We start from the raw sequence: 26,383 nt of genomic DNA, 5'->3' as shown, positions 1-26,383 counted from the left end.
CAATTAAACTAATTGAATTCTAAAATCACTGCTCAAAAGCCAGCAAGAATTATATAGATTAAAGATAACATTTTAGAAGGACAATGTATGTGTAGTTCCAGCTTGAGGGTTGGGACCCAACATGGCGTGGTTGATAGATAAAATCTGCAGGGTCACAAGATGATTAAAGGGATAACACTGCAAAAAAACAACAACATAGCCTTGGCATTGAAAATAGAGGTGATGTAGTTATAAATCAGAGTCATATTATAAAACAATTTGAATCTTGATCATTTTTTTGGAAATATTTCACCATAAGTGCATCATGACTTTTATACGTGATCCCTGGCACCCACCTCATGCTGCCTTTGTTACCCCTGAGAGGAGGAGCAGCAGCAGCAGGCGGAACTGGGTCCACCTCGCCTAATTGGTAAGGCGGAGGTGTTCAGCATGGGGAAAACGCGCAGGTAAGGACGCACTATTGTGCTAGCTAGTGTGCTAACTGGGTGCAAACAACAGCCACGTTAACATCTACACAATAAAGACCAATATAAACGCATGGTGCACTGAGAATAACATGTATGCAGTTTCCGAGCAGGACGCACGGAGGCAGCGCAGCTCCGTCGGTAGGAATCCTCATTAATTCACACAGTCATTACTGAAGGTTCCCATCAAGCACGCCAAACTCCGTTTTGAATGTTTGAAGTTAAATGTTTGCACATCGACAAAGTAAACATATTCGTCCCACTCTGGGTATTTTAATTTGTACAGTCTGGCTGACAATTCGGCATACAAATGATTCCATAATTTAATGTTGAAATAATAGTAATTGAATAACTTAACGGAGATGGTTATCACGTTTGAGCACACAGATCTCTGCATTGTGGGGGAAAAGTCAAGGCTTTACGTGCCGCCTGATGTGTTGATGCCTATTATGCTGATATAAAGAACTGCTCTGTTTATATTCCTCTAATGTGCATGTTTGGCATTTGACCAGGCGAATAACACTTTGATTTTGGAGGAAATTTTAGAGGGATGGTGAAGAGGAGAATTTTTGTAAATCAATTTTGTAGTTGCGGTTTGTCTCTGATGTTCACGATAGCATTTATTAAATGACTTGGGATAAGGTTATGAATTCCTTTTGTGAAACTGTAATTGACTTCCAGTGAAACGGAGATCATCCGGGGCCCAGGCTGTCACTGCCTCTAGATACAGTGTGAACAGGGCTGCTTAACCTTCCTATGTGTCCTTCACCTGGAGCAAATATTTGTAGAGGTGGGTAATCATAAACTGAAAGTGAGTTTGTGTGCTTTCCTTGGGAAATCTGTTGACTTCCCTAGTCCCATGTGCTCCAGACGTCCCCGGGGCCATTCCTGTAAACTTGGCTGTTAGAGGTGTCACATTGTATCGCATGTGGGACTGGTCTTGGTCTTTATTTAGCCTGGCATATCACCACATCACAAGATCTCTGTTCATATGACTAAGGGCATGCTGCTCTATTGTCAAAGCAATGAATGGAGCCACTGTGAGGCGACTGGTAATTGGACGGGGGAATTGGAAAAAATTGCTTTGATTGTTCTACCAGGAGTCATCAGGTGTATGTGTACTGTGCAATCTGTGTGTGAGTCCCGTCTTTGAAGACCCGAGTGGATGCTGATGGACACACTCCTCACGTGCCAGTGAATGGTTTGAAATATTGAACTTTGACACTGTGTTGATATTACGGCTAATGTCATTCAGCAGATGTTAGCACAGATCACTGGAGTTGTTGATCTAATGGGGAGACATGGATGAATTTCCTTGTGTGTTAACACACTTTGTGTATTGAATGCTCAAATGGCGCTCCGGTGCTGTGTGCCTCCACAACATTTTGTTGTAATTGTCATAAATGAACTTGTTGACCTAAGCTGACCACAAACGCACAAACGTCCGAAATGCAAAACGTAAACTGCTGCACATCTCGGCTTAATGAAATGATAAAATTAGCGTCCGTAATGTTGTTAACACCGCCGAGGACAAACGTGTGTGTTTGGTACACAGAGGCATGGATGTTGTTAAGTGTTACGCAATCGCAAAAGTGCCTTTCGTACTGTCCCTGTGTGTGTCTTCCTTCCTCCCCTCTCTCCCCGTGCACTGCTGACCAAATTAAATGGACAGTGCATCAGTCTCTTTCGCTTCTCATTATTCCAGCCGTGTGCTTTCACCTGAGTCCACCGCTCAAGTACGGTCACGGTCCAAGTATTTTGCTCTTTTCAGACTCCAACCTCACAGTTGTCGTTTCAGTAACAGTGGGAAATCTGTGCTCTTTTAGGAGCTGCGAAGTACAGAGCGGAAAGTCTGCCGAGGTTTGGCGTCCAGGGGCGAGAATGGGACAGCAGCAGTCGGTACCAGAGGACCTGGATCAAGCGGCAGAGGTGCTGTCGACCATCAGCGGTAGGGGATCCGTTCAGTACTTATCTTAACGCAGTCCTCTGTACTTGTGCCATGTGTAAAGGAATGCAAAAGCACATGGCCTGCTTTGCGCCTCCTGTCATTTATCAGGATTTACACCTGGCGTCCGACAGCACATTTGGAAGACGGTATTTCTACCAGTGTGTGTATTTCTGTTTATTTGCAAGATGACTCCAAAATCGAATGAATGGATATTTGGCTAAAACTTGGATGACAGACAGCCATCTGTCCAGTGATCATTTGATTACATCTGAAATGGGCTATGCTCACATGATTTGCTTTGTTAACCCGCAAATATTTTGTGTAAATGTGCTAGTGCGGACGGGCACTCGTGTCAAGGCCTCACAAAAGACATGTCAGAGGCCGTAGTTGGGTTGTATTTTTATGAGGTTCTAGGGCTGCAACTAACATTTGTTTTCATCATCAAGCCATCTCCTGACTATTTTCAGCGTTAATCTGTGAATGGTTTAGTCTTCAAAGTGTAAAAAAAAAAAAGTTTTAAACAAACGCTCACCACACTGTCCTAGAGACAAAAGACGCTTCATTTAGTATTATAAATGACAAAGAAAAGCAGCAGATCCTCTAATTTTAGAAGGTGGAACCTGCTTTCACTTGAATAGTAACGGAAACAATTAATAGATAATCAAAATGATTGATGATTCTCCTTCTTTTGACTAATCAGTTGGTTGATAAATCAGTGCAGCTCTAGGAAATTCCAGAAATCGTTGTGTTCAGTTCTCATTCACACTTTCGGATTTGTAGTGGGGATGTGGTGGGGATACTCATTCAATTTGTGCCTCATTTAAATGTTTTTATGTCCCTTAGATAACAAATGATACCAAACTCATTGTATCCTGAGGTTGACGATGCACTCAGATATTGTATTTAAGTAAAAGTAGTAATACCACAGTGTAGGGTTACAAGGTAAAAGTCATGCACTTCAGTTTCATTTGGAAAAAGTACAAATATAAGCAACAAAATGTACTTCTAGTGTCAAAGGTAAAAGTACTCATTATGCAGACAGCATATATCAGAATAATATATTTCATTGGGTTAGAATTGTGATTCAAAATTATGTTAAGCTTAATGTTGAAGCTGGTAAAGATAGTTTAACCCTAACCCATTTATATAGAGTTTATGTGATGGGTAGCGTGTCCCCTCTGGTATCAATAAAACTATATATATATATATATATAGCCTATAATACTGCATCATCATTGATTTGTTGATTAAATTTCGTATTATTAAGCTTAATCTGCTAAACTAAAGTTGTCAATTGAATGAAGTAAAAAACATCTATATTCTCATAGAGTGGCAATAGAGTACAAGTTTAAAGTAGTAGAAAATGGAAATATGAAAGTAAAAGTACAAGTACCTTTAAACTGTACTTAAGTACCTGATGCCTGCGTGCAGTTTCATAAATTATTGTCACTCGCTGATTGCGGATAAATTTGCGTGCTCTTGTAAGTGCTCTCACATGTTCACGCATGGGCTACAAGTATGGCGCTTCATTTGATTAGTTAAACGTGTCAAAATGAATCTAGGAGCACATCATTTGGAAGTTGGGTTCTGACCCAAGGTGTCTTCTTGGAGTTTACAGCAAAACAAAAGTAATTTATCCAAGTAGGACAATATGTAAGAGAGACTATACAGTTTACCTTTACCGCTGTCATCTCCCCACATAGAGTGTAGACTGTTTAAAGACTTAATTTAGCGTACATCACTCAACCTTGATTGAAATTTCAAGTTTTTCATCTGTTTGCCTGTCATAATCTGAGTTAGGTTCATAATATTTCGACATATCTGAAACCCCCCCTGCTCACAGGCACTTTGTCAAACTAGCAGGAGTCACTAACTGCAGCGACTAGGACATGATGATACACACCTGCCTCTGAGATCACTGAGGTCACTGCGATAGATTGGGTATCCCAGCCCGGGCCAAAAGCACATATCAGTAGGAACTTGGTAGATGGTTTGAATAGAAAACGCCTCATTCTGGATTACTGGAAATCTTTTAGTGTGGTGTTAAGTTTGGTCAGTTAACAGCAAGATTTTTGGCTAATTCCAGCACATCTAAGTCAACATTTAAATGCAGATTGGAGTAAGTTTAGTTAGTGAAGGACCATTTTAAGTAACTCATTTAGTTGCAGAATGTATTCATTGATTCTTGCAGATGGAGTGTGACATTTTAGAGGAGAGTAGCAGAATTTTTTTTTTAAATAAAAATGGATCCAAGTTGAGCTTTTGAAACATATTCAGTGTTCAACATGAACCTGTTGGTTCTATTTGATCTGCAGCCGAACCTTAAAAAACATCTTATCAAATTACAGTGTCCATGCTCGATTACAACTAAAGCCCCTTGCACCTATGTTCCTGTATTATATAGTGTGTGTGTCGGCTTCCAACTCAAACAGAAAGGATTTTCACAAGCATGTTTCCACCCAAAGTGAGCTTTAAGTCCCCGAAACTACTTTAAGGAGCTAAAAAGCTTCCCGCACCACGTTGTCTGTGTCTCCACTGTTGTCTGTTATCCTTAGAATATGAGGCAAATTTATCCGCTGACCTATGAAAAAGCGATGGCTCATTTTTGTGGGCCAAAATGTTGTCAGTCCATCCGTCATGCCCTGTTTTTCCAGCAACACCGTGGTCATGCGGTGAAGCTCAATGAGCAAAAAAACATACTGGTTTACGCTGTTTTTAAAAAAAGGTGGCTGAAATGAAATGCTGCCAGTACTCAAAGAATTGGAAATGGTCACCGCTGCAAGTCCCTGTACTTCTGGAAAGTACTATTACGGTAAAGTACTACTGTCAGGCAGTTTTATGGAAGTAAAATAATGTCCAGAACGTTGCGTGACGATTCAGTTTGAGCCCCACAACCTGTTGCATGCAAGTACCTTCACTCCTTTTGCTGTTTCTCTCTGTGCCTTCAGCTTTGTAGCCAGTATTGACTCGGATAAATCGTTTACCAGAAAGCAGTCTGACAATGGCCTTTACCAAGAATAAGACAGACTAATTAGGTTTATTGTCGCCGTGATTAGTTTTGAAACCACTTCAGAGTGGGAGGGTATCGGTTTTGATCTCACGGACAGTGACTCTTCGACTTGATGGACTACAAAATCTAATTTCGCCGCGTAATGAAAAGTGCATGACCATTCTTTTGCCTGCTCGCCTTTGAAGTTTAACTTGGGAATGTTTGTGTGATTGCGTGATGATAAATTAGATGAAATAAAGATAATGCGATAGTCTAAGGGAGGTGGAGACCTTAGCGGACGGCACCAGTGTAATTGCAGGTATCTGCTTGTCACCGATGACTCCTCAGAAAAAAAAAGTCTAAAGCCACCGCATTCTTCTTAGGAGTGATGGGCTCCTGGTATTAGAAAACTCAAAATAACAAACAGGACTATTGTGTAACCTTAAGGATTTGGTTGACATTGTTGAGGCCAGAGATACCCTTAAGCAATGGTGTGCACAGTCTTTTTGAAGGGCAGGGGCGAAAAGAAGGGCACTTTAGCGCGCGTTTTGGCTCCCAAGAGGGCACTTTAGCGTGTGTTTTGGCTCCCAAGTGGGCACTTTAGCGCTTGTTTTGGCTCCCAAGAGGGCACTTTAGCACGCGCTTTGGCTCTCAAGAGGGCAGTTTATAGTGTTTTAACCAGCCAAGGGGGCAGTTTAGTGTGTTTTGCCAACCAAGAGGGCACTTCGGCACGCTTTTTTGGCTCCCAAGAAGGCACTTTAGCGCACGTTTTGGTTCCCAGGAGGGCACTTTAGCGCGCGTTTTTCAACAATTGCCCCCCTCTTGTGCACATCACTGCCCTTAAGTCATGTTTCCAGTGCTATGGACCTTTGGGACCCAGTGCCTTTCTTCTTACAAAGCATACATATATTAAAAAAAAAAAACTGGCTTTGCTGGTACATTCAAAATACATTTCTCACCTCGTGTACCTTGGTGAGAACGTTCCCACTCCACCTCTTAAGTCAACGAGTGTTAAGTGGCAAGGGCACGAAGGCAAATCACGTTGTCATAGCCTACGCCAAGCATGATTGGCTGAGACGAGGTCTGGATCCATATATACATACATAAAACAAAACAGTATAGACTTAAGCCAGCTATCAAAGTAAGTGTCACAAAATGGTCACATCATCGTACGTTATGGCATTTTTGGCGTTATTGTTCGTACAGAGGGCAAAATGATTGTATCAGGGTATAAGATAAGTTCTTGGAAGATTATATCACCCCCCAAAAAGTACCTGCTCCAGGGTTAGTGCTTCACAAAAGTACAGGAACTAGTACTCAGCCACTAGTTTTAAAAACCTGCAGCAGCAAACCAGTCTGTTTTTGTTCATTGCTTCGGCACATCAACATGGAAGTACAAAAGAAAGCCTTATCACATGTAAAAAATGACATTTAAAAACAACCATTACTTTTTCATACTATACGTTAGCATTATCTTTGCAGGTAGCAACCAAGAAAAAGGCTGAAGGAATATTTTGGCTCCTTGGAAAGTAGTTCTGGGTACTTCTGTTCAGTGCAGCTGCTGTCAATACTTCGCAACTTGATGTCTTAATCTTTTGTCAATTCTGGCGGCCCATGTGGACAAGAGATGAGGAAGCTGATGGTGAAACAGAGTAAACTTGTGTTTAGACTACAGAGCAGCATATTTCCTCAGACTGTGAGGCCCTCACTTTATCCTCAGTACTCTGCCTTGAAATTAAAAAAAAAAAGTTTAGCAGTTGATAAACTTAATTTTATGACTTAGCCAACCCGGAAAAGTTGTAATCCAAGCGGGTGACAGGCATTAAGAATTACTATTTAATTATACAGAAATAGCCAATGTTCTCACTGATGTTATTGTTTGCTTATGTCAGTCATAGTGGCACCAGTAATAAATTGAGACTGTTTCATAACCAGTTCACGTTTAATCTGGACTTTCTATTTATTGCTGTCTGAGCTGACATTTCTGTAACTTGAGCAGTTCTTTTAACTTCATAAGAGGGTTGAAGTGAACTTCTTGTACTTTTCTGGTTGCTTCATCGTTCGTTCTGAGGTTCAGTGATCCGATGCTGACAGTTTGACGACTGCGCGTCTTTGATCTAAAATCAGTGTTATGTCTGTGCAAAAGGGTAAGGTTTAGCCCAGCGTCTAATACAAAAGGTTACCTCAGACAGATCCTGTCATTGTGCCGCAAATCTCCCAGAGGCTGCTTTAGACTTTAGGATTGTCTTGCAGGCATCAGTTTGTGTTCTATCCCTCATTGATATGAATGTGGTGGATGTAATCTTAGGACTGGTTGGTCTTGCTTAGGGGCTTTCAAAAAGCAAGTACAAGATCGTCATTCATGAGACTTAAGTGAGGTCAGCCTGGAGAAAACAGGCAGCAGGTTTTGTTTTCTCAGCATTTCTATCGTTCATTGGTTTTCAGGATTGTTGTCGCTCAATCTCGGATCTCTGCTGCCTACGTGTTTGTTTGCTTTTCTCAGTGATTCTAATAGAGAGAATCATGAAGTGAAACACAATGATTACTCGTTGGTAACTCATTGAGTCATTTGTGTTTTTTGAGTGTTTTTTTTTTTTTTTTAAATCTGGCCAGAAACGACGCAATATATATACAATCTCAGACGTGAACAGGCTTTTATTTTGTAATCCTCCACATGCTACAATCACCGTACAATTCTGTAGTCACATTGAACTGTAAGAAAACAAGAAACAAAAAAATTCTAACAAGTTAAGAAGTTTGGAAAGTAAGCTGAAGCAGAATAGGTGTAAAAGAGACGGGACGAGAAGATAAAAGTCACAGTGCAGTCCATAGCCTTGAAATTGCAAAACATGATGATGAGATTTTTTGGTAAAATAATCAACAGCAATCTGATTATAGTGACTAAGTGGGTAAAGGCAAGTATTATAACAAGTAGAACAGTCTGACAAGTTCCGAAAATTACATCAATTCTCCAATGTCGCTTTTCAAACCAATAAAAAAAACACATATGCCATTTCTCCATAAAAAAAACAAAATATACAACCTTATATCTTGATAACTCACCTGCATACCGGACGGTATGCAGATCAATGTGTTCTTCCCTGATAATCAGCAAAAGCGCTGGAATGATGCTGTATCTCGCAATGTCGGAGAAAAATAAACGCCCGGATCCGTCGTGTTATCCCTCTCTGCATCAAAAGTTAATGGGGTCTATCCTAGGCAGAGGCCCATCCTCCGTTTACATTTCATGGGAATCCATTCTGTAGTTTTTTGTGTAGTCCTGCTGACCAACCAACCAACCAACCAACTTACCAACAAACCGACACAGGTGTTAATACAATGGTATCCTCCCTAGCAGAGAGAAGGGGGCCCTCTTGTTGGGCTTGAGAAATCACACACCCGATTGTACGTGTTTTTGCTTTTAAAGCCAAAAGTAAAACCAGGAAACAGTATCTGTTTTTTTAATGTACTTTTATACCTTGGTGAAAAGTCCAAAGCAGTCCCTCGATTGTATAATAAGCTGTAGGGGGGTTTATGTCACAGCCCACCCTCCAGCCCTCTCTTCCTGCGGTAAACACAGAGCAGACATGAAGTGAGATAAACAATCACACAGTCACAAGAACAAACAGCAGCTTCATTGAAGAGGAGGAGGAGAAGGAGGAGGAGGAGGAAGAGAATTGTCAGGCAGCTCGAACAAGCTCGTAGATGTAGCATGAAGCCCGGCCTGATGTGACGATGTCTCTTTTGGAGTTAATTCAAGAGAGCCAAGAAGTGCTGAATCAACTGCTGCACAATCTGTCCGTGTCCATCAGCTGGTTGACCCGACACAGAAGCATCAGGAGCCGCGGACCGACCAGGAGAACAGGTTAGAGTTTCCTGCGCGCCGTTTGTTAAGAGTTCAAGGATGCATTTGATGTTAATTCTCTCACATTGACTGAGGGTCCGTGTTCAAAGAGCCTTCTGGTCCGCAGTGTCTGTTGTATAAATTAATATGGCAGGATAGCGGCGCAGGATTTCCTGTCACCGCAGGGAGATTCCCCCCTGCCGTGTTTCCCCCTCATTATTTAAACATCACTCTTCAGTTTCCTGCTGATGCTACAGCCAAATGTTGAAGATGCAGTGTGAAATTTGACCATAGGGACCACAGAAATAATAATAATAATAAAAAATGTATTTCTTTCTCTACACAACATTGATGCGTGATAATTGCGGTGTTACAGTATTTAAGTGTGTGAAATATGTTCAGGTACAAATGTAGAAATCTGTCTCGAAGACAATAGTCAGGTTTTGCTTTGAGTGTCAGCATTTACCCTTGAAAGATTAATGACTTTACTCTAAATCTAGGGGGAAAAAAGCATTTTCTATGGCTCATAATATGTTGTGGAACATATTGTTTGCACCTTAATTGAACAATGAAGGCCCATTCAGAATTCAGAGTGCAAATTCAGAAAATACGTTTATTTACGCCCTACTTCTTGAATTGAGCCATTAATCGTCTGATTGTCAGACCGAAAAGTTCAAATGATGAAGGACTGATATAACATCTTTGAATTTTTTTAAGTCTATGCAATGAATATTAACACTTTCACATAAAAAAAAAAAGTGACGAGGAAATTAGAATAACCCGTCTTTGAAAAATCTACAGCAAAACTAACTGTGTCTTTCAGCTCTGAAGCCGTATTAAGCATGATCTGCGGCGCACAGTTGTTTTTTTACACAGGTTGTGATTGATCTTTGAAAATGACAGATGAAATAATGACTTCTTGTTATTGATTGGATGACTGTAACCATTCAGCCACAACAAATTTAAGGAATAAATGTTTCTGTAGGGTCTCTTGGATGTCCAGGACATATCAACCCAACCCAATAAAAAAATAAGCGACTGGTAAGATTTGGAGTGCACATGCAGAAAATCACAAAAATGATGACATTTTGCTCGAGGGCTGAAAAATTCATGATTTAAAAAGTGTTTGGAGTGGGGCGCCCTGGTAGCTCATTCGGTTGAGCGCGCATCCCGTGTATAGAGGCTTTGTCCTCGCTGCAGCGGCCCAGAGGTTTCGGGTCTGACCTGCAGCCCTTTGCTGTGTGTCATTCTCCCCATCAGAGACAAAGCCATAACAGGCCAAACAAATACTTACTCACAAGCATTTGGAGCAAGTTTCAACCAGATTATTATCAAGAAACTCCATGGCATGAACTAGGAGGCCTTAGGTGACTTGGTGTGGAGTGACCCTAAACGTGAAGCCACAGAGGGGGCTGCACAGACAGGCTAATAATTGATGCTCTCGCCATACAGCAACGCAGCCTTGGCCCAGGATAGCCGTCAAAAAAAACTGTTAATGCTTTCCTGTCCAGCAACACCTAACAGACCAGAATCAGCTGTCCCTTCAGATGCCCGAGATGCAACGTGTAAATGTCGCAGCGTTGTTCTTTAAAAAGACTTTAAGTGAGTTAAGGCTCGCACTTTACGCGGCGTGTTTCGTTAAACGGGGCGCTCTTTGGCGTTGGACCTTGGTAACTGATTACCTGATAACGGCCCCCGTGAGTGGCTAATTTGTAACTCGCCTCGTGTCTCAGTGCACCGGCAGTCATGATGTGTGTTCACCAGTAGGACAGTGGGGGGACAGACGGGACAGATAAACAGGCAGACAAACAGAGTCAAAGATTAGAAGAAGAAGAAGAAGAGGCAGACTGGTGGGTGTTAATCATGTCCGCCAGCGTTTGCTGTGGTTTTAAGCCTGCGCGGAGGAAACAGAATCATAAATGCACACAGACCTGCACACGAGGTAAGTGCCGTCCTACTGTATGAATTCTAAGATCCTGTCGAGCGTGATGGGCAGTCGGGCGCTGACACCGGTTGCACTTCGTATGGGGGGGGGGGGGGGTCATTTTAGGTTGCAAGTTCGCTCAGGCCGAGACTGTGGAAGAGGAAGGTGCCGTTTGATTGGTGCACACCCTCATGTCAGTCACGCGGCACAGCCTAATCAATGTTTGCTCACATGCGCAAGTCTCTCACGGGGGCCGGGAACTAGACAGGTCCGAGGATTAATCTTGGTTTGTGGACACAAGATGGGGTGGTTGATTTTGTGTTTGCTTTTCGGTCATATCTTATGACTCCTTCAGGCTCTTTATGTGTTTATAAAGACAGCTGACTTGCGGCGTGTTGCTGATTCATATCAACTGACGGCAGTGATCATTAGAGTTAAAGCAAAGAACACTGGCTATGCTTGACTTTTTATAGTTCTGGCTTAGGCAACACAAACCATTCGGAAAATGCCACCTAGCGCAGGTTTGGATCGCTGTTTGCATAATACTCGCTATATCGGTGTTAACATCAGAGTACAAGCAGCCATGAGTGTTTGTGTACTTGTGTTAATACTGTAGATAAGCCTTCTTCTTTCAGTTTAAGGCAAGGACCTGTGCTGCGGGAGTCACACTGACAATCAGGTCCCGGCTGGACTTTGAAGTCGGTATTATTTATGTTACTTTTAATGTTCAGCACTCGTGTTTTTAAAGGAAAAGCTCACCCAAAAATGGAAGTTCGCCTGCATACCTCATACCGCAGCCTGGGGGTGTGGCAGACTCAAAAGTGATGTGTGTTTTTTTTTTTTCAATGAACATACGTAAAAGGCAAAACCTACATCGCTCAAGTCATATACGTGATTAAAAGCGGTTATTTGTCTGTAGTCTTAGAGTTTTTAAACCTACACCCAGAATTTCTTGTGCAATTAATGACGGACCAAAAGTTATAATATTCTGGGGACAACTGAAAAACAAAGAACAAACAAAAAAAACAAACATAAGATGGCTCCATAAAGCCAAGTCTCTGTCAGCTCCAAGAGCCCACATTGATTCGAAAAGGCGTAATTTACACCCTCGTGGTTGAGCGCATGCAGACGCTTTTACCTTGGCAGCAACAGTGAAGATTTAGGCTTAACAAAGGCTGTAAATAACATCTTTGCAAAACAATTAGGGATCTTCAGAGAGTTTGATTGATTGATCTACTTAAGCTTAGGAGACATTTAAAACGCTGTTTTGCTGTGAAGCTCCCGAAATGTTTCGTGGGCCCGACTTTCCATCGGGACGGGCGTGAGTCGATGATGACTGAAGTTTTTTTTTTTTGGGTGCACTGTCCCTTTTTGCGAAAAGGCGCCTATCAGTGTGGTTCTTAGTCTCCTGCTTAGTCAGGTAAAGGTATGCAGATTTCCACAGCAGGAGGGAGGGGCGGAGGAAGGAGGAGTGGTGTAATCACTCAAGAAATTTTGACAGGTGGGTGTGTGTGTGTGTGTGTGTTTGTGCGCAAGCAAGAGAGACACAGACAGACAGACAGACTGGGAGGGTTTGAAAAAATGAGGAGAGCAGGATGAGGCGGGCGACACTCTTTACTCTCTACCTTTTGGAGATGCAGACGGTAAAGGAGAAGATGGAGAGCAGGCGGAGGGACGGGATGGAGGAATGCACGGGAGGAGAGAGGTTTGTGTGCATCTCGCTGGAGGAGATGAAGAGCTACTACAGATACAGCCAGCGCTGTCAGCAGCTGCATTGTGAGTTTTTCTTGCGAGGACCAGAGTGCCATGTGTCACTGAGTTTTACCTGTGGTGCGCTGTGTGTCAGAGGCTCGCGATGAGTCGGCGTCGACGGAAAACCCGTTTCTGCGTTCGTATGTGCCCGTATGGAGATGTGCATTTTAGTTTATGATGCATTTTGTACTTGCAGAGATTTTTCAAGCAGTCTTTCTGAAAAGCCAAATCGTGATACTGATGACGGTGGATGGCTGATAACTTTTTGATTTAGACGTTTGAACCATTTTACAGATTCGGCTCTTCAAGTCTTGAGGGTTATTTTTGTCCTCCTCCTAACTCCTAAGACTCTCAATACTCTGTAAAGTCCTCCCAAAGTTGAATCATGAAAAAGTAACTGCAACGATTAGTCAATATATTTGACTAGCCGATCAAAAGAAAATCTGTTGAGCAACTGTTTTGATAGTGAATGAGTCAAATGTCAAACATTTGCTGGTTCCAGCTACTTAAATCGATGTTCTTGTTGCTTTTCTTTGTTGTTGTGATAGTTAATAATGAGACTTTGCGGTTTTGCGACTGTTGGTTAGACAAAAGAAGCAATTTGAGGATGTCGCTTTAGACACTGTGATTTGCATTTTTATAGATAAATCATAAAAATGATCGCCTCATCACTAATGAAAATAATATTTACTTCATATTAAATCATGGCTAAACTGTCTTAAAGTTGTTCCCTCAAACTTCTGCCAGTTTTAACAATCATCCCCAACTCTGTAGGAAGTGCTTTAGCAGCAAAAAAAAAAAAAAAAAAAGACTGGGATGTTATTTTAAGGCCGTATCGGCCCTATTCTACACCATAGACTTTAAAGAAGTTAGATGTTCATGTGGATGCAAAGCTGAAGAAGAAGCATTCTGCCTCTGATGAAATGTCTCCTGTGGTTCATCGTACAGCAGACCGACGTACACGTGGGAAAAGAGTGATATATTACACGACTACATCCTTGTGTACTCAAGGTGGTTCAATAAAACGGCAGAATGATAATCTAACAGCCCGTGTGTGTGTTCAACAGAGAAAGAAGGAGGTGTGTGTGTGTGTGTGTTTAGTGATTGATCATGCATGTGAGGACTGTGAAGTGCACGCTGGATGATATTTGGTTTTTAAGATTTCGGTGCCTGTCAGTGATGGTTCCAGTCTATTCCGGTCCGTTTCCTGCGGGCTTTGTACTGTATTTAGAGATGATGTGTGTATTTTTAGCAGGAGCTATTCTGGAGAGGCTGTGTCATGGAGACAGGTGCAGCGTTTTTTTGCTCTTGATCTCCATTTCCTCCTCAGCGTTGCCATGTTGGCTCACGCTTCCATCACTCGCTTGCTTGGGAATGTAAAATGTTGATTCTATAACTTGAGGCGAGGTATATTTGTAGATTTTATTTTGTAGATTTGAATTAAAAAAAGGACCTTTGAGGCCCTTCACAGCTGTCTTCAAAACATCTTATTATCTGAAGATGATAAAGTTTGATGGATTTATACGTGACGTTCAAGCGGCATAGTTTTCTAATAGTCAGCTGTGGTCTTTGGCTTTGTAACTTCCGGTGGCGTTTCCCCGTATGATCATCCATCGTGACAGATGATCGTCTTCCCCCCCCTGAGTGGCAGCTTCCTCTTTCGGGAGAGTTCTGTTCTGTTTCACATCATTTTAACACCCTTCGGTAAGTCCCTGGTTTGATGCCAGCTGACTGTTTAACTTTAAGTTCCCTGTCATCAGCTGAGTTGTCAGCGCGAGCGGCCCTGACCCTTCCGCACACACTCCCCTCCTTCAAGTTCATTGTCCTCATCTGAAGTGGGGAAAAGTATTCTCAAACAGTTTCACAAACATGCATTTTTTCTCTTATTTTTCCCATGCTGTGCACATCGGAGATTCCAGTATTTTGCCTGTGTTTAAGACATTTCTAATTGTTTATGTCAAGGTTATGATTAGTTTAAATGAGTAGCGGGCTGACGTAGAGGTCAGACACTCTCCAGTTAAAAAGTGTGCAGGTTTAACCCTCAGGAGTTGTCGGGCGGATTGATTTGATTATTTTCTTGACTGATCGATCAGTTATTTAGTCTATAAATTGTCAAAAATGGTGGTAAATGTTAATCAGTGTTTCCCAACGCCCAAGATGACGTCCTCACAAGTCTCGTTTTGTCCACAACTCGGGTAACTCTCATAGAGGAGTAAAGAAGGCAGAAAAAATTCAGAGTTCACAGCCTGAATAGAGACTTCTTGCAGCTCTAAACGGCCATAAAGTTAAACAACAGTCATGTCTAATGTCCTTCAGCACCACTTTAAAGGAGCAATATGTAAGTTATGGTCAAGTTAATTGTAAATTATTGTAAGTTAGTTTTCAAAATCAACAGAATGTGAAGAAACAGCAGTGTAGGCCTCTATGTATTGTGCTGCAAAAATCTCTGATGAAGTTAGCGAGCTAACCTGCTAGCCCTGGCCTGTCCAGTCTCCTGATACTACTTTGTACCGCAAGAGGTTGTACTCTGATGTAAAAAGTTGCAAGTTCGCTAGTTAGCCTGACAAAATACTCTTACAACAGTTCAAAGGTTTTCTTTACTAAACGTCAATACAACTATACACCTTCTAAATTCGAGTTTCTCTCTTTTACCAAACTAACGCCGGCTTTATTGCCTCTTTAACTGTCAGGCAGCAGTTTACGGTTATGCTGCCCCCCTGTAGTTTTGGAGCTACATTTGAATTCTGGCCATATTGTTCAAAATACACCTTTAAACTTCATGTTTTATTTGGCACTTTATGCCCTATCGGTAGATGACAATAGAGAATTTAAAGGGAGCGAGGGAGAGCGATGGGGATATTGTCGCCCTCGACTTGTTCAGCTTTTGGACACCGTACAAAAAGAAATTAACTAAATTGCAGCGGGGTAATTCTTGCTCAAACACAGAGTCATTCCAAACAACCTTATTGGAGGGGTGTGCCGGATGTAAGCCTGTGTTGTAGTCTGCGCCATATCTGCCTTAGACGCACCTTCCTCAGCTGTTGTGGTGATTTCCATCTGAGCGTCCTGGCAGCGTTGACTTTGTTTTATTGGGTTTTACTCGAGCGTGTGGGTGTCAGCTGTCTTGACTGTCAACAAGGTCTTGGGGCTCAGCTATCAGCACTGTCACCTGGATGAGGGTTGTATCTGGTAAAACAACATCACAATGTCACATGTGTTTGGCATCGGCTTAAGTCATTGTTTGATCGGCTGCAATGCTTTATTGTTTTATGGATGTTTGAGTTTTTTCCCTTTTTCAAACCAGCCTGCAGAGTCATTACATGTGTGTAGCTTACGAAAGAATGAAAAAACCCCATTAAAAACTGATATCTGGTGTATATTTTTTTTTACATTATTAGTTAGTTGGTGAACATACAAAAAAAATGTAATTAAATTCATTTCTCAGACTCAAGAGTTTCTCCATACATGCTCCCCATCTTTAGCCTGGTTAGATGTGGGCAGCTTGAGCCTTGAGTCGTAACGAGCCCTTCCTTTGAAATCTATGCAAAGAAGCTAATTAATAATAATGATAATAATAATATCTAGTTGGAGTAATAGCCCAAACTCTGAGACCCAGGCTGAATCTTTCTTTAAAGAACACATGCAAACATGGATTTTATGCAAATTAAAGTTACCACATTTAGCTCAATCTGAAAATGACATGTTGCTCCAGTCTCTTACGTGGGTCTGTGTTAGCCACGCGGGCCGCTTTCTGCAAAGTGTACGCGATGAACTCGTACCAAGAAGCCAGCATGTCAAGTATGTCAAGAAGGCACCAGAAAATTGGCCTAATTACCGTGTGCCTCTGTATCTCCTCATCTACAAACTGCGATTTAGAGAGTGACAGGGGGAAAGTAGACTGACGGGACGTTTTTCCAAACTGGATGGAGATTCAAACCGCGCACTTGTTCACACCTTGTTTTGCCCCCTCTGCTTTTTGCTCTACTGCTCGTCTGAGTCCTCTGAGTCACTTCTCAATTGGCGTCTTCCTGTTTACGCTCCCGCCGGCCAATGGCGTTTGATCCCGGAGAGGAAGCAGTCAATAGCGTTTCGTCTCTGCCGGCACAGACGCAAGGGGGGAGAAGTCTCAAATATGTAATTCAGCTGGAAGTCACTCGAGCTGTAGTCTGCGCCACATCCCTCGTAAACACACAGACGGGTCTCCTGTACATCCCGGAGACAGACGCTGAAGTCTGTTCTGCATCCCAAACAGATGCACATTCACGCGTCATGGGGTATATTTAAGTTGGAGTTGATTTTAGGGGCTTTGTCGGTATCATCTTAATTAATCCCCACGACTCAAACTCGGATCATGCGTCTTTGTTGCTGTTTGCCTGGTTTAAGTTGAATAAATGAAGTCCCCGAAACTGACCTGAAGTCGGTTTAATTTGAGCTGCTGCATTATGATGACTTTCAAAGGGGAAGTGGGACGCATTGTTAAAGCTCATCACGCGACTGATGTCAGATGTTGGGAATGTTTCAGTCACAAGGAGGAATTTTAACATAAACTACTACATTTCGTCACCTTGATGAAATGTCAGGAATCGGTAATGGAGTAAAGTTGAGGTGATCAGAAGTAAATATTCTTAGCATGTAAATAACTGGAACAGCGATCCATAGATTTATTTTTTATTTTTGTTTTATTTTTTATCAGAAAAAAATTTGATTACAATCAAAGTATACATTTGTAGTATACACACACAGTATACCTTACATTTAGACATGCAATTACAATAATTAAGCGATAGGACTGTTTTATTACAGCTTTGGTCTTATTAGCTCTGCCACGGAGGATATATTTTCACCCGTGTCTGTTTGTTTTTTGGTTGGTTGGTCAGTTTGTCAGCTACTGAACAAATTTCCTCGGGCCAAGAATAGACCTCACTTGCTCTTGGTGCTGATCTCGGATGGATTAAGGGAAATCATTCTCTCTTTCTTTAACATTGTGAGATAAATAGGGTGTTTTGGGAATTTGTTGTCCATTTCTCAGGGAATAATGCATGGATCTTGATGGGGGAAAAAAAAACCCTAGCCGTTTTGGGGTGGCTGGTGTGAGTGCAGTACGATCTCAGCTCTAGTCATCTTAACCCGTTTGTGCCCAGATTTTTTCCGGATTTGTAAGGCATATCATTTTATCAGTTGAGTCCCTCTGAATCATGTTATGTATTTATTTTTTCCATTTTGTACTTGGTTTTGAAGAAAATAGCATTTTTATGACTGGCAACAATTGTTGCCAGTGGGCACACAGCTTGTCACTAGGTCAAATGTCACGTAACAATAACATAGAAATAATAATAATAATAATAATGATAATAATAATAATATAGTAATAACAAAATGGTTCATCATACATCATGGTTCAAACCTTGGTTCCCCCTGTATAAAATTCAAAGCAAACAATTTGAACTAGTTTCTTTATTTAAAATAACCTTTTTATCAGATATACATCTCAGCAGTGGTGTGCACAGACTTTTCGAAGGGCAGGGGCGAAAATACAGCGCGTTCTCGCCACTGAAGAGGGCACTTTAGCGTGCGTTTTGGCTCCCAAGAGGGCACTTTTGCCCGCATTCTTGCCACCCAAGAGGGCAGTTTATCATGTTTTAACCAGCCAAGGGGGCAGTTTATTGTGTTTTGCCAAGCAAGAGGACACTTTAGCATGCGTTTTGGCTCCCAAGAGGTCACTTTAGTGCTTGTTTTGGCTCCCAAGAGGACACTTTAGCGTGCGTTTATGCTCCCAAGAGGGCAGTTTAGTGCACATTTTTGCCACCTAAGAGGGCAGTTTATCATGTTTAAACCAGCCAAAGTGGCAGTTTAGTGTGTTTTGCCAAGCAAGAGGGCACTTTAGCATGTGTTTTGGCTCCCAAGAGGTCACTTTAGTGCTCGTTTTGGCTCCCAAAAGGGCACTTTAGCGTGCGTTTTGGCTCCCAAAAGGGCACTTTAGCGTGCGTTTTGGCTCCCAAAAGGGCACTTTAGCACGCGTTTTTCAACAATTGGGCCACGAGGGGGTGGCGACCGCCTAAAAATCCTATAGACACAGGCCTAAATACCTGTGAATTTATTTAGCTAGGAAGAGTATTATAAGAGGACTAAAATGAGCCGTTGTACATCATTCTTCAATTTGAAATAAGTTAATTATGAGCAATCCTACAGACAGTGTTTTCCTTTAGTTAGCGACAAGCTATGTGCCCACTGGCAACTTTTGTTGCCACTCACAGAAATAAGCCCATGAACAAAAAAATATTCATCCCAGGTAAAATTTTTTGGGGGAGGGTTAATCTAGAGACTTAAATGATTAAATAATTATAAACATGTTTGGGGGGAAAATCATAAGAAATTTATGAAAATTGCCTCTTTCCAGGAGGATTTGCATCAACCATGTCTTCAGTCAGAAGTAGCAGGAAGCAGATGATGTCATGTGATAGGAAGCACTTGGAAACAATTTTTTATGAAACAAAACTTTTGTCTAAGTTGTCTACTAGCATATAAGTGGAAAAAGTTGCATAAGTACCTTTGAGATTTTTTATTATGAGTAGAAAATGACAGTGATACACTTCGGCAACAATTGTTGCCAGTGGGGCAAAAGTATAATTAAGCAGTTATGGGTGGTTTGAAACTTGGAGTGATACAGCACAATCATGTTTGATTGATTGGGACTGTTGGGCCTCGGAAGTTATAATAACATTATACCGGGCCATATATCAATATTATGTTGTTATTGTGATATGAGCTATATTTCTTCATAGAACTTGGATATGGTGATATGTCATAAGTGTGGTCCTTTCCTGGTTTTAGAGGCTTCATTACAGCAAAGACATATAGCCTTTACCCACTTAGTCATTATATTCACGTTACTGAAGATTCATTATGGAAAATCTCATTGTGTTTTAAGTGCCAAAAGTGTAATATTTGATGAAATTTCAAATATCAAGATAGATATATTGCAATTTTGTGATTTGCTTCCAAACTCAGCTTACCAAACTCAGATCAAACTTTAAAAAAAAAAAGAAAAAGAAAATCAATAATTCCTTATTTTTACAGAAAGGTGTGTGCATACAACTACTGCATGTATGGTAGGTCAGGGTTGTCCAGGCATAGTGCAGCACAGGGTCGTTTTGAGAAGTACATGAAATGAAACTGCCGATGCCCTCAAGTTGCGAGAAAGTGGAAGTGATGCTGTTCCAAAGTAAAAATGTGAGTGCTGGTGGTGTCAGAGCTGGAAATCGGCCAGCGGTGGGTGAAACTGGCTGCGCTCAGGACTGTTGAAGGATAAATTAGCAGAGGCAGGAAATGAGCCATTATAAAAACCCTCTGCCTTTTCCTGTCTCACAGCCAACATGCTCTATCATCTAAATTGGACATCAGCTAAACGCGCGCGCACACACACACACACACACACACACACAGACACACACACACAGACACAGGCCTGCGTAATAACACCACTGTAACTGACCTCCATTGCTACATTCATCATTTTCAAATCCTGTCAGCTCTTGAATCCCCTCATGTATTGATAATCTGATCTCTGACTAGACTGAGAGAGTCTTTTTAATTTAGCCTTGACCTTATTCTTAATCTCACACATCCATTGTTTTCATCTCCTTGTGCCTAATCGCAGTCCTGCCATTATTTCTACCACCGTTACCACTTGACATTACTATATTTGAGTCCATCCATATTGTCGTAATCTGGGGTTAAGAAAACATTTCTATTTTTGTAACAACAAGGATTAAATGCTGTCCGATTTTGACTTTTGACTCTACAATTGGAATGATCTTCATTCTGACTGACTGTTGATGGGCGCTTACTTAATCTGGGCCAGCAGAATAATCATCTTTAAGTAAAATCATTGTCCAAGTTAATAATGTTGAGGCTGAAAGATAGCTTTCAGTGGACCAAAGACAGATTGATTTAGGTATTTCTCAGCATGTCCAGCATATTCCCCTTGATCAGCCTCTTTCTTAGGTGTCTAACTTTAATAAAAGTTAGATATAGATAGCCATATGTCACATTGTTTTAGATGCACAGTTGTGACAGCGATGTCATACATGAATGCAAACATTTCTACATTTAGATTTCTATAAGGAGCTAGACCTTTGTTATACATTTTGTTGAGTTGTGTGCTTACATTATTACGAAGGTTTCCAAAAACGTTCAAACTGAGAGAAAAATCCATGCGTTTACTCGAGGTAACGGCGCGTTTCATTCGGTCACATGCTGCTTTGACTTGCGCGAGAGTGTAGAAGGACGTCACCTAACAAGACCAAACACGATGTGAATGAACTCCATTTTTAATAGATTACCTCATTCATGAACATTTCGTGGTTACATAAATAGAGGTTCATCAGCAACGGTTGATTACTGGCAATATACAGACAACAAGTCCAATGATCCTGCATTAGTTACGTCTTCTGTTTTGTTTTGATCCCTAGTGGCAGAAATGACCTGTCCTGTGCATGTCAGCACATATGCTTAAAGTTCGATGAGGTTTAATACACTCAGATTATTAAACACAGAGTGACACCAACGAGGAAGAGAGGGGGGAAAGACAGAAAAGTGCTTAATAGGAACTTTGTTCTTAAAGGGCCACTATTCACTACTATTCACTATTCCTCAATTTCATTGTACTCTCCTGTACAATGACAATAAAGACTATTCTATTCTATTCTATTCTATTCTATTCTATTCTATTCTAATAAAAAAAATGAAAGGTTATAATTGAAGCAGCAGAGGCCTGATATGTCTCATCATAATGCTGCTCATTAGCTACATTAGACCCAACCATTGACTGCATATAAGGATGGAAGACATGAAAAGAGTGAGATGAAAACATTTTGATTGCCCCCTGGTGGCCGGCAGCAGTATGGGTCCCAAACCTGCCCCCATGTTAGCAGATGGGACATGGGTTTATGTCTAAGTTCACTCCCAGACATCCAGAAAACATTATTTTGAAGTGTGCGGGCGACACAGCTATCGTTGGCGGCGTTACAACGATGAGAGGTAATTTCAGAGAAAAATAAACAATCTTGCAGAAAGGTGACCAACAGGATCTTCATTCAGCCGATGGAACCAGTCCATGTTTTTCAAACTTCATAAGTCCATTTTCTAACACCAGTGTGTTTTATATGTTGGCTGGGATTTCTGAGATTCTGCATCAGTTTACATACACAGGATGCGTATAGTTACTGTATTCCTCGTGTATGTGAAGCAACAGAACGGCAGTTTAAATATGTGTGTTTTCCTCCGCTGGGCTGCATCTCATGATCCGAGCTCCTGAGGGGTCTATTCACATTCACGCCAGTTCAGCCTCTCACTGCTTCTGTGTGTGGCACATTGGGTCCCCCTGCTGTCTTGGCTGGCATTGTGTGACTTTGTTGTGTGTGTGTGAGAGAGAGTGTGAGAAAAAAAGCAGAGGAAAAAACCGAAAAGAGGCCTCCGTACCCTCTGGCACACACATGGGTCTTGTATTTGAGTTGCGGTACAGCACACACATGAATGTTGGTTGGAATCTAGGATATCTGACACTTAAAAAGTTAGAAGGTGAGCATTTTAGTGGCATATTTTACTAAAAAGGCTATAAACATTGTAGACTTTCTTCGTCAGCTGTACGCTTCATTGAGTCATCCCCCCAAAAAACAGAATATGGTGTGATGATTTTGATTTTAAATTCTGAAATGATTGAAATTACTTCCTAATTCCGATCATCAGAACCAAAAGCAAGATCCGCAATTCTGACTAACACTTCAAGGACACAAGCTAGGTAACAGGTAGCTTGTGGCTGCCCTTCCAGACACTCTTCCCTGTTGCTTGAAGATGATAAACTGACTAGTAATAAGGTACACATCCTGATGCAATAATCTAGCAATGGCACAGCCATCAGTAATGGGGGGAAGTCAATTCAAATTTGGTATTTGTAGAATCATGGCACTGCGACCACTGTCCCTGAGCAAGGAGCCTTCAAATGAGTAAGCAGGTGGACAGGATCGCGATGGCAACTTTACATAATGGCGCTTTGAATTCATTTTTACTTCAGCTTACCACATGAAAAATAATTCCGTAAGCAGTGACTTCATGTGTTTTAATTGCGTTTACAATTTTCCGTCTGACTCCACGACACGAGTCGGTTTTAAAGGGGGTCACATTTAGTGCAAAGCAAATGTTGCGTCAACGGGGGTAAATGAAATAAGCGGATTCACAACAGGATACAAAGCAACCAATTTGAAATGATATAATAAACATTTGAAAAACACGTCGATCGCGTAGAATCCCCCTGAATTTTTGTTACGAAGTTTACGCAGAAGTCTGCATTCGCTCATTTTAATCGGACTGAGGTATTTCATTTTTTCACATGGACTCCACATGATGGGGGAAAAAAAAAGTTTGAATTAAATGTGACCCTTTACTTTGTGGAACAGATCCATCTCCGTCCATCCATCTCAGCCCATTTGGACCGCATTTCGTAGTGTCTGTCGTACCAGACAGAGAAATGTATTCATGCCGTAATCAAATTTATCAACTTTAATGTAATCAAAACTACACTGGAGACTCATTTTACAGATGAGTGGTGATGAACAATAATCATTTTCATGTGTTTGTCTGGGGAAGTCAGTGTAAAGGCCTGCAGCCAGGGTCACTTCTCTGCACTTCTCACTGTATTGTTCGGCTTTTTTAGACACTTCCACGTTTCTGTCACATCCAGTCTTTCTCTCTGTCAGTGAAAACAGTGTGAAATGCGAAACGGGGGGTTGGATCGTCTGAAACTCCGCCTGCTGGCTGGCACAAATGAGGAGGGGGGAGGTGTGTGTGAGTGTGTGAGTGTGTGTGTGTGTGTGTGTGTGGGCCGCTCTGCGCTGCGCTGTGACAGCTCAGTAAGCGGCTGAAGCGCTCGGCTGTGGCGGAATGGACTGCCTGAACTTCCACTGCGATGTCCTCTGACAGAACATGTCGCCGTGCGTGAATGTGTTTTCGCAGCGTGTGTGAGCGCGTGTGTGTGTGTGTGCATGTGTATCGGGGGGCATACATGTACGGGCAACGCGATGGCTCTGAACCGAGTTTCTCAACTCTGCCACGATATCACCAGGCTGTGGCTGCAACTGAAGATGATGACAGGTAGAGTGAGTGTGTGTGTGTATGTGTGTGTGTGTGTGTGTGTGTGTGACTGAGTGAGAGAAGGAGGACAAGACTGTTAATGTGTCAGTAATGTGTGTGTGTGTGTGTGTGTGTTGAGTGTATTTGTTCCTCTTCTTCGTGAATTAGTTTTATAGATGTGACAAGATGTGAGAATTCTGCAGGTGCTTTCCTGCTGTGTGTGTGTGTGTGTGTGTGTGTGTGTGTGTGTGTGTGTGTGTGTGTGCATGCAGTGCAAACACTGACATAAAAAAAAAAGTATCCTGCAGTTCCTACAGGGGGTAAAATAGCACCACTGTGTTCCATGTCTGCCTCGTTTTTTTCTAATTTAATCTTGCTCGATGCCCCGAGAAGCTGCAATATTCATCATAATCTGCAGGATGAAGGTGCCAGACAGAATAATCTCTTTTTTTTTTTTTGTCCGTTAAGAGCTTTAATTTGTCCGTGGTAGTGCTCGAGAAAGGCCACTGAGTGTTCTTTCCCCTGATTAAGTGGAGCCCCAGACAAGTCCCAAGTACAAGATCAAGTCAAGACAGAGTCCTTAAAAAAACAGTACTTATTGAGGAATATCCTTCCTCAGGTAGCGCTGTTGTCTTCCTGTTAGTCTCCACACTCAATCTCTAAAATGTAGTTATATACTTTTAGGGTGTAAAAAAAGTTTGAAATAGGAACAGTAAACAATGTAAATCTGCCTCAATGTTGCATTGTTTACTGAAATGGTGATCACTAAAGACAAACCGTGCAAGTATGAACCCATTCGACCCATTTGTGCACAAAACTCCACACGGGGGTGCTTTTAAAGTAAATATGGAACTTTTTTTTTTGCATTAAATTGTATTGAAACAGCCAGACCTTTTGTTCCATATGTTACTGAGCAGTGTACTTTCATTATGCCACATGTTCCCAGCAACGTTTAAACCCAGAGAAATCAGTAATTTTGTTCAAAGTAACTGTGTTTTTCATTTGCTCGTCGTCGAAGGAAGTCGTGGAGCTTGGCGAAACGTAATGTGAATAAAACCACTTGCGTCTTCTGTTTTGTTCTGATTGCGGAACCCCTCGTGGCAGGAATGACATACTCTGATTCTGATTGGCTGGAAGGTGTTGATTAGCTTTTTAGCAACCAGATGATTTAACTAGAAACCTTTTCTGCAGGTGTTTGTTTGCCGTTGGGTTTTTCTCGACCTCGCGTCATCCGTTACAATCGTGTGTCGCGCAGCTTGTCGAGTAATATCCCTTATTTGAATCTCAATGACTGAACCATCCAGTCTGCCGCAGTCTGCAGCCAGCAAGAGGAAGAAGAAGAGCAAAAACGGCAACTGGATTTAGGGGAAAAACCAAAGACTATAGTGGGCAAGAGATGTGACCACTTCAAAACACAGAGAAAACACTGTACTCAAAGTACTACAGGCCTGAGAAAAGGTCTCAAGTAACAACCATTGCAAACTTTGGTGCAAGAGAAAGTCTGTTTCAACTCTATACTCTGCAGTATTAAAAAATAAGTCAAGGGATATCTATCAAATCATCTGTTTATTTTAAAGACATAATATTTTGTGGTCAAGCAGTCAGCAATGGGGATCAATATATTTCCAGTAAACGAGCGATCATGGAAACGGATGAACTCTATCCCATCAATCCCAAACAACTTCAGCCAAAATGCGTTGGTCATATTTCAAGTAACACTTAAATGCAGCTAGGGGAAACATGCGTCGGTGTCTCGGTTTCCAACCTGACTGCTTTATTTTGATGGGAACTCCGTTTCCCGAGTGAAACCCTGGTCGGCAAAGCCATCAAGAACCGTCTTCAGGGGTCAATGAATATCTTTAGAAAACATTACCATCAGCCTTGTGGCTTTTTAAAGATATGTCGGATGGAGACAAAATCATCACCGTGCCGCAAATCTCTTGTTACAGGCATTTTATACATGGGTGTAAAACACTCTGTGAATGAGCTAAATGAATGAACCTGACCTGACTTTGTTAGCTACATTGATTTTGTCTCATCGCCCCAAAGATGCTTCTCCTGCTGAAGGCACTATTATCCATCAGACGCTTACATAATGCAATCTGAAGTGGAGAGTGCGTTTTGTCCCGAGGTCCTCGCTGCTGTGCGTTGAAGTGAGCTGTATGATAACGTCCCGGTGCGGCTCGTCCTGCGTACAGTGCGCAGCGGAGCGCACTGACGGCATGTTAATCACGTTCGTCCCCATTAACGCAGTGTGTTTCCTCTTGTCAGTTGGGAGCAACGCCGGGACAAAACCCTTTTGAGGGTTTGAATGTCAACATCTCCTCCCCCTTAT

General features: G+C 41.8%; 1 protein-coding gene across 10 annotated transcripts in view; it reads left to right on the top strand.

The window, feature by feature from the left end:
• Nucleotides 1-369: 369 nt before the first annotated feature.
• Nucleotides 370-26,383, top strand: part of mcf2la (mcf.2 cell line derived transforming sequence-like a) — a 65,328-nt gene continuing 39,314 nt past the window's right edge. For 3 of the 10 annotated variants that reach the window (XM_030409864.1, XM_030409856.1, XM_030409867.1), the window contains exons 1-2: nucleotides 370-446; nucleotides 2,291-2,412. In XM_030409864.1, coding sequence (XP_030265724.1) covers nucleotides 430-446; nucleotides 2,291-2,412 — 139 coding nt within the window. In that variant the 5' untranslated portion in view covers nucleotides 370-429. Of the gene's footprint in view, nucleotides 447-2,132; nucleotides 2,201-2,290; nucleotides 2,413-9,121; nucleotides 9,267-11,093; nucleotides 11,188-12,803; nucleotides 12,946-23,824; nucleotides 24,070-26,383 lie in introns of those variants that run through there. The other 7 variants (XM_030409866.1, XM_030409859.1, XM_030409861.1 and 4 more) reach the window with 6 other exon arrangements.

This window comes from Sparus aurata, chromosome 24 (genome assembly GCF_900880675.1).
Source record: "Sparus aurata chromosome 24, fSpaAur1.1, whole genome shotgun sequence".
NCBI classification, from domain to species: Eukaryota; Metazoa; Chordata; class Actinopteri; order Spariformes; family Sparidae; genus Sparus; species Sparus aurata.
Note: the sequence above shows the minus strand (reverse complement) of the source record. Positions and strands in the feature narration are given on the sequence as shown.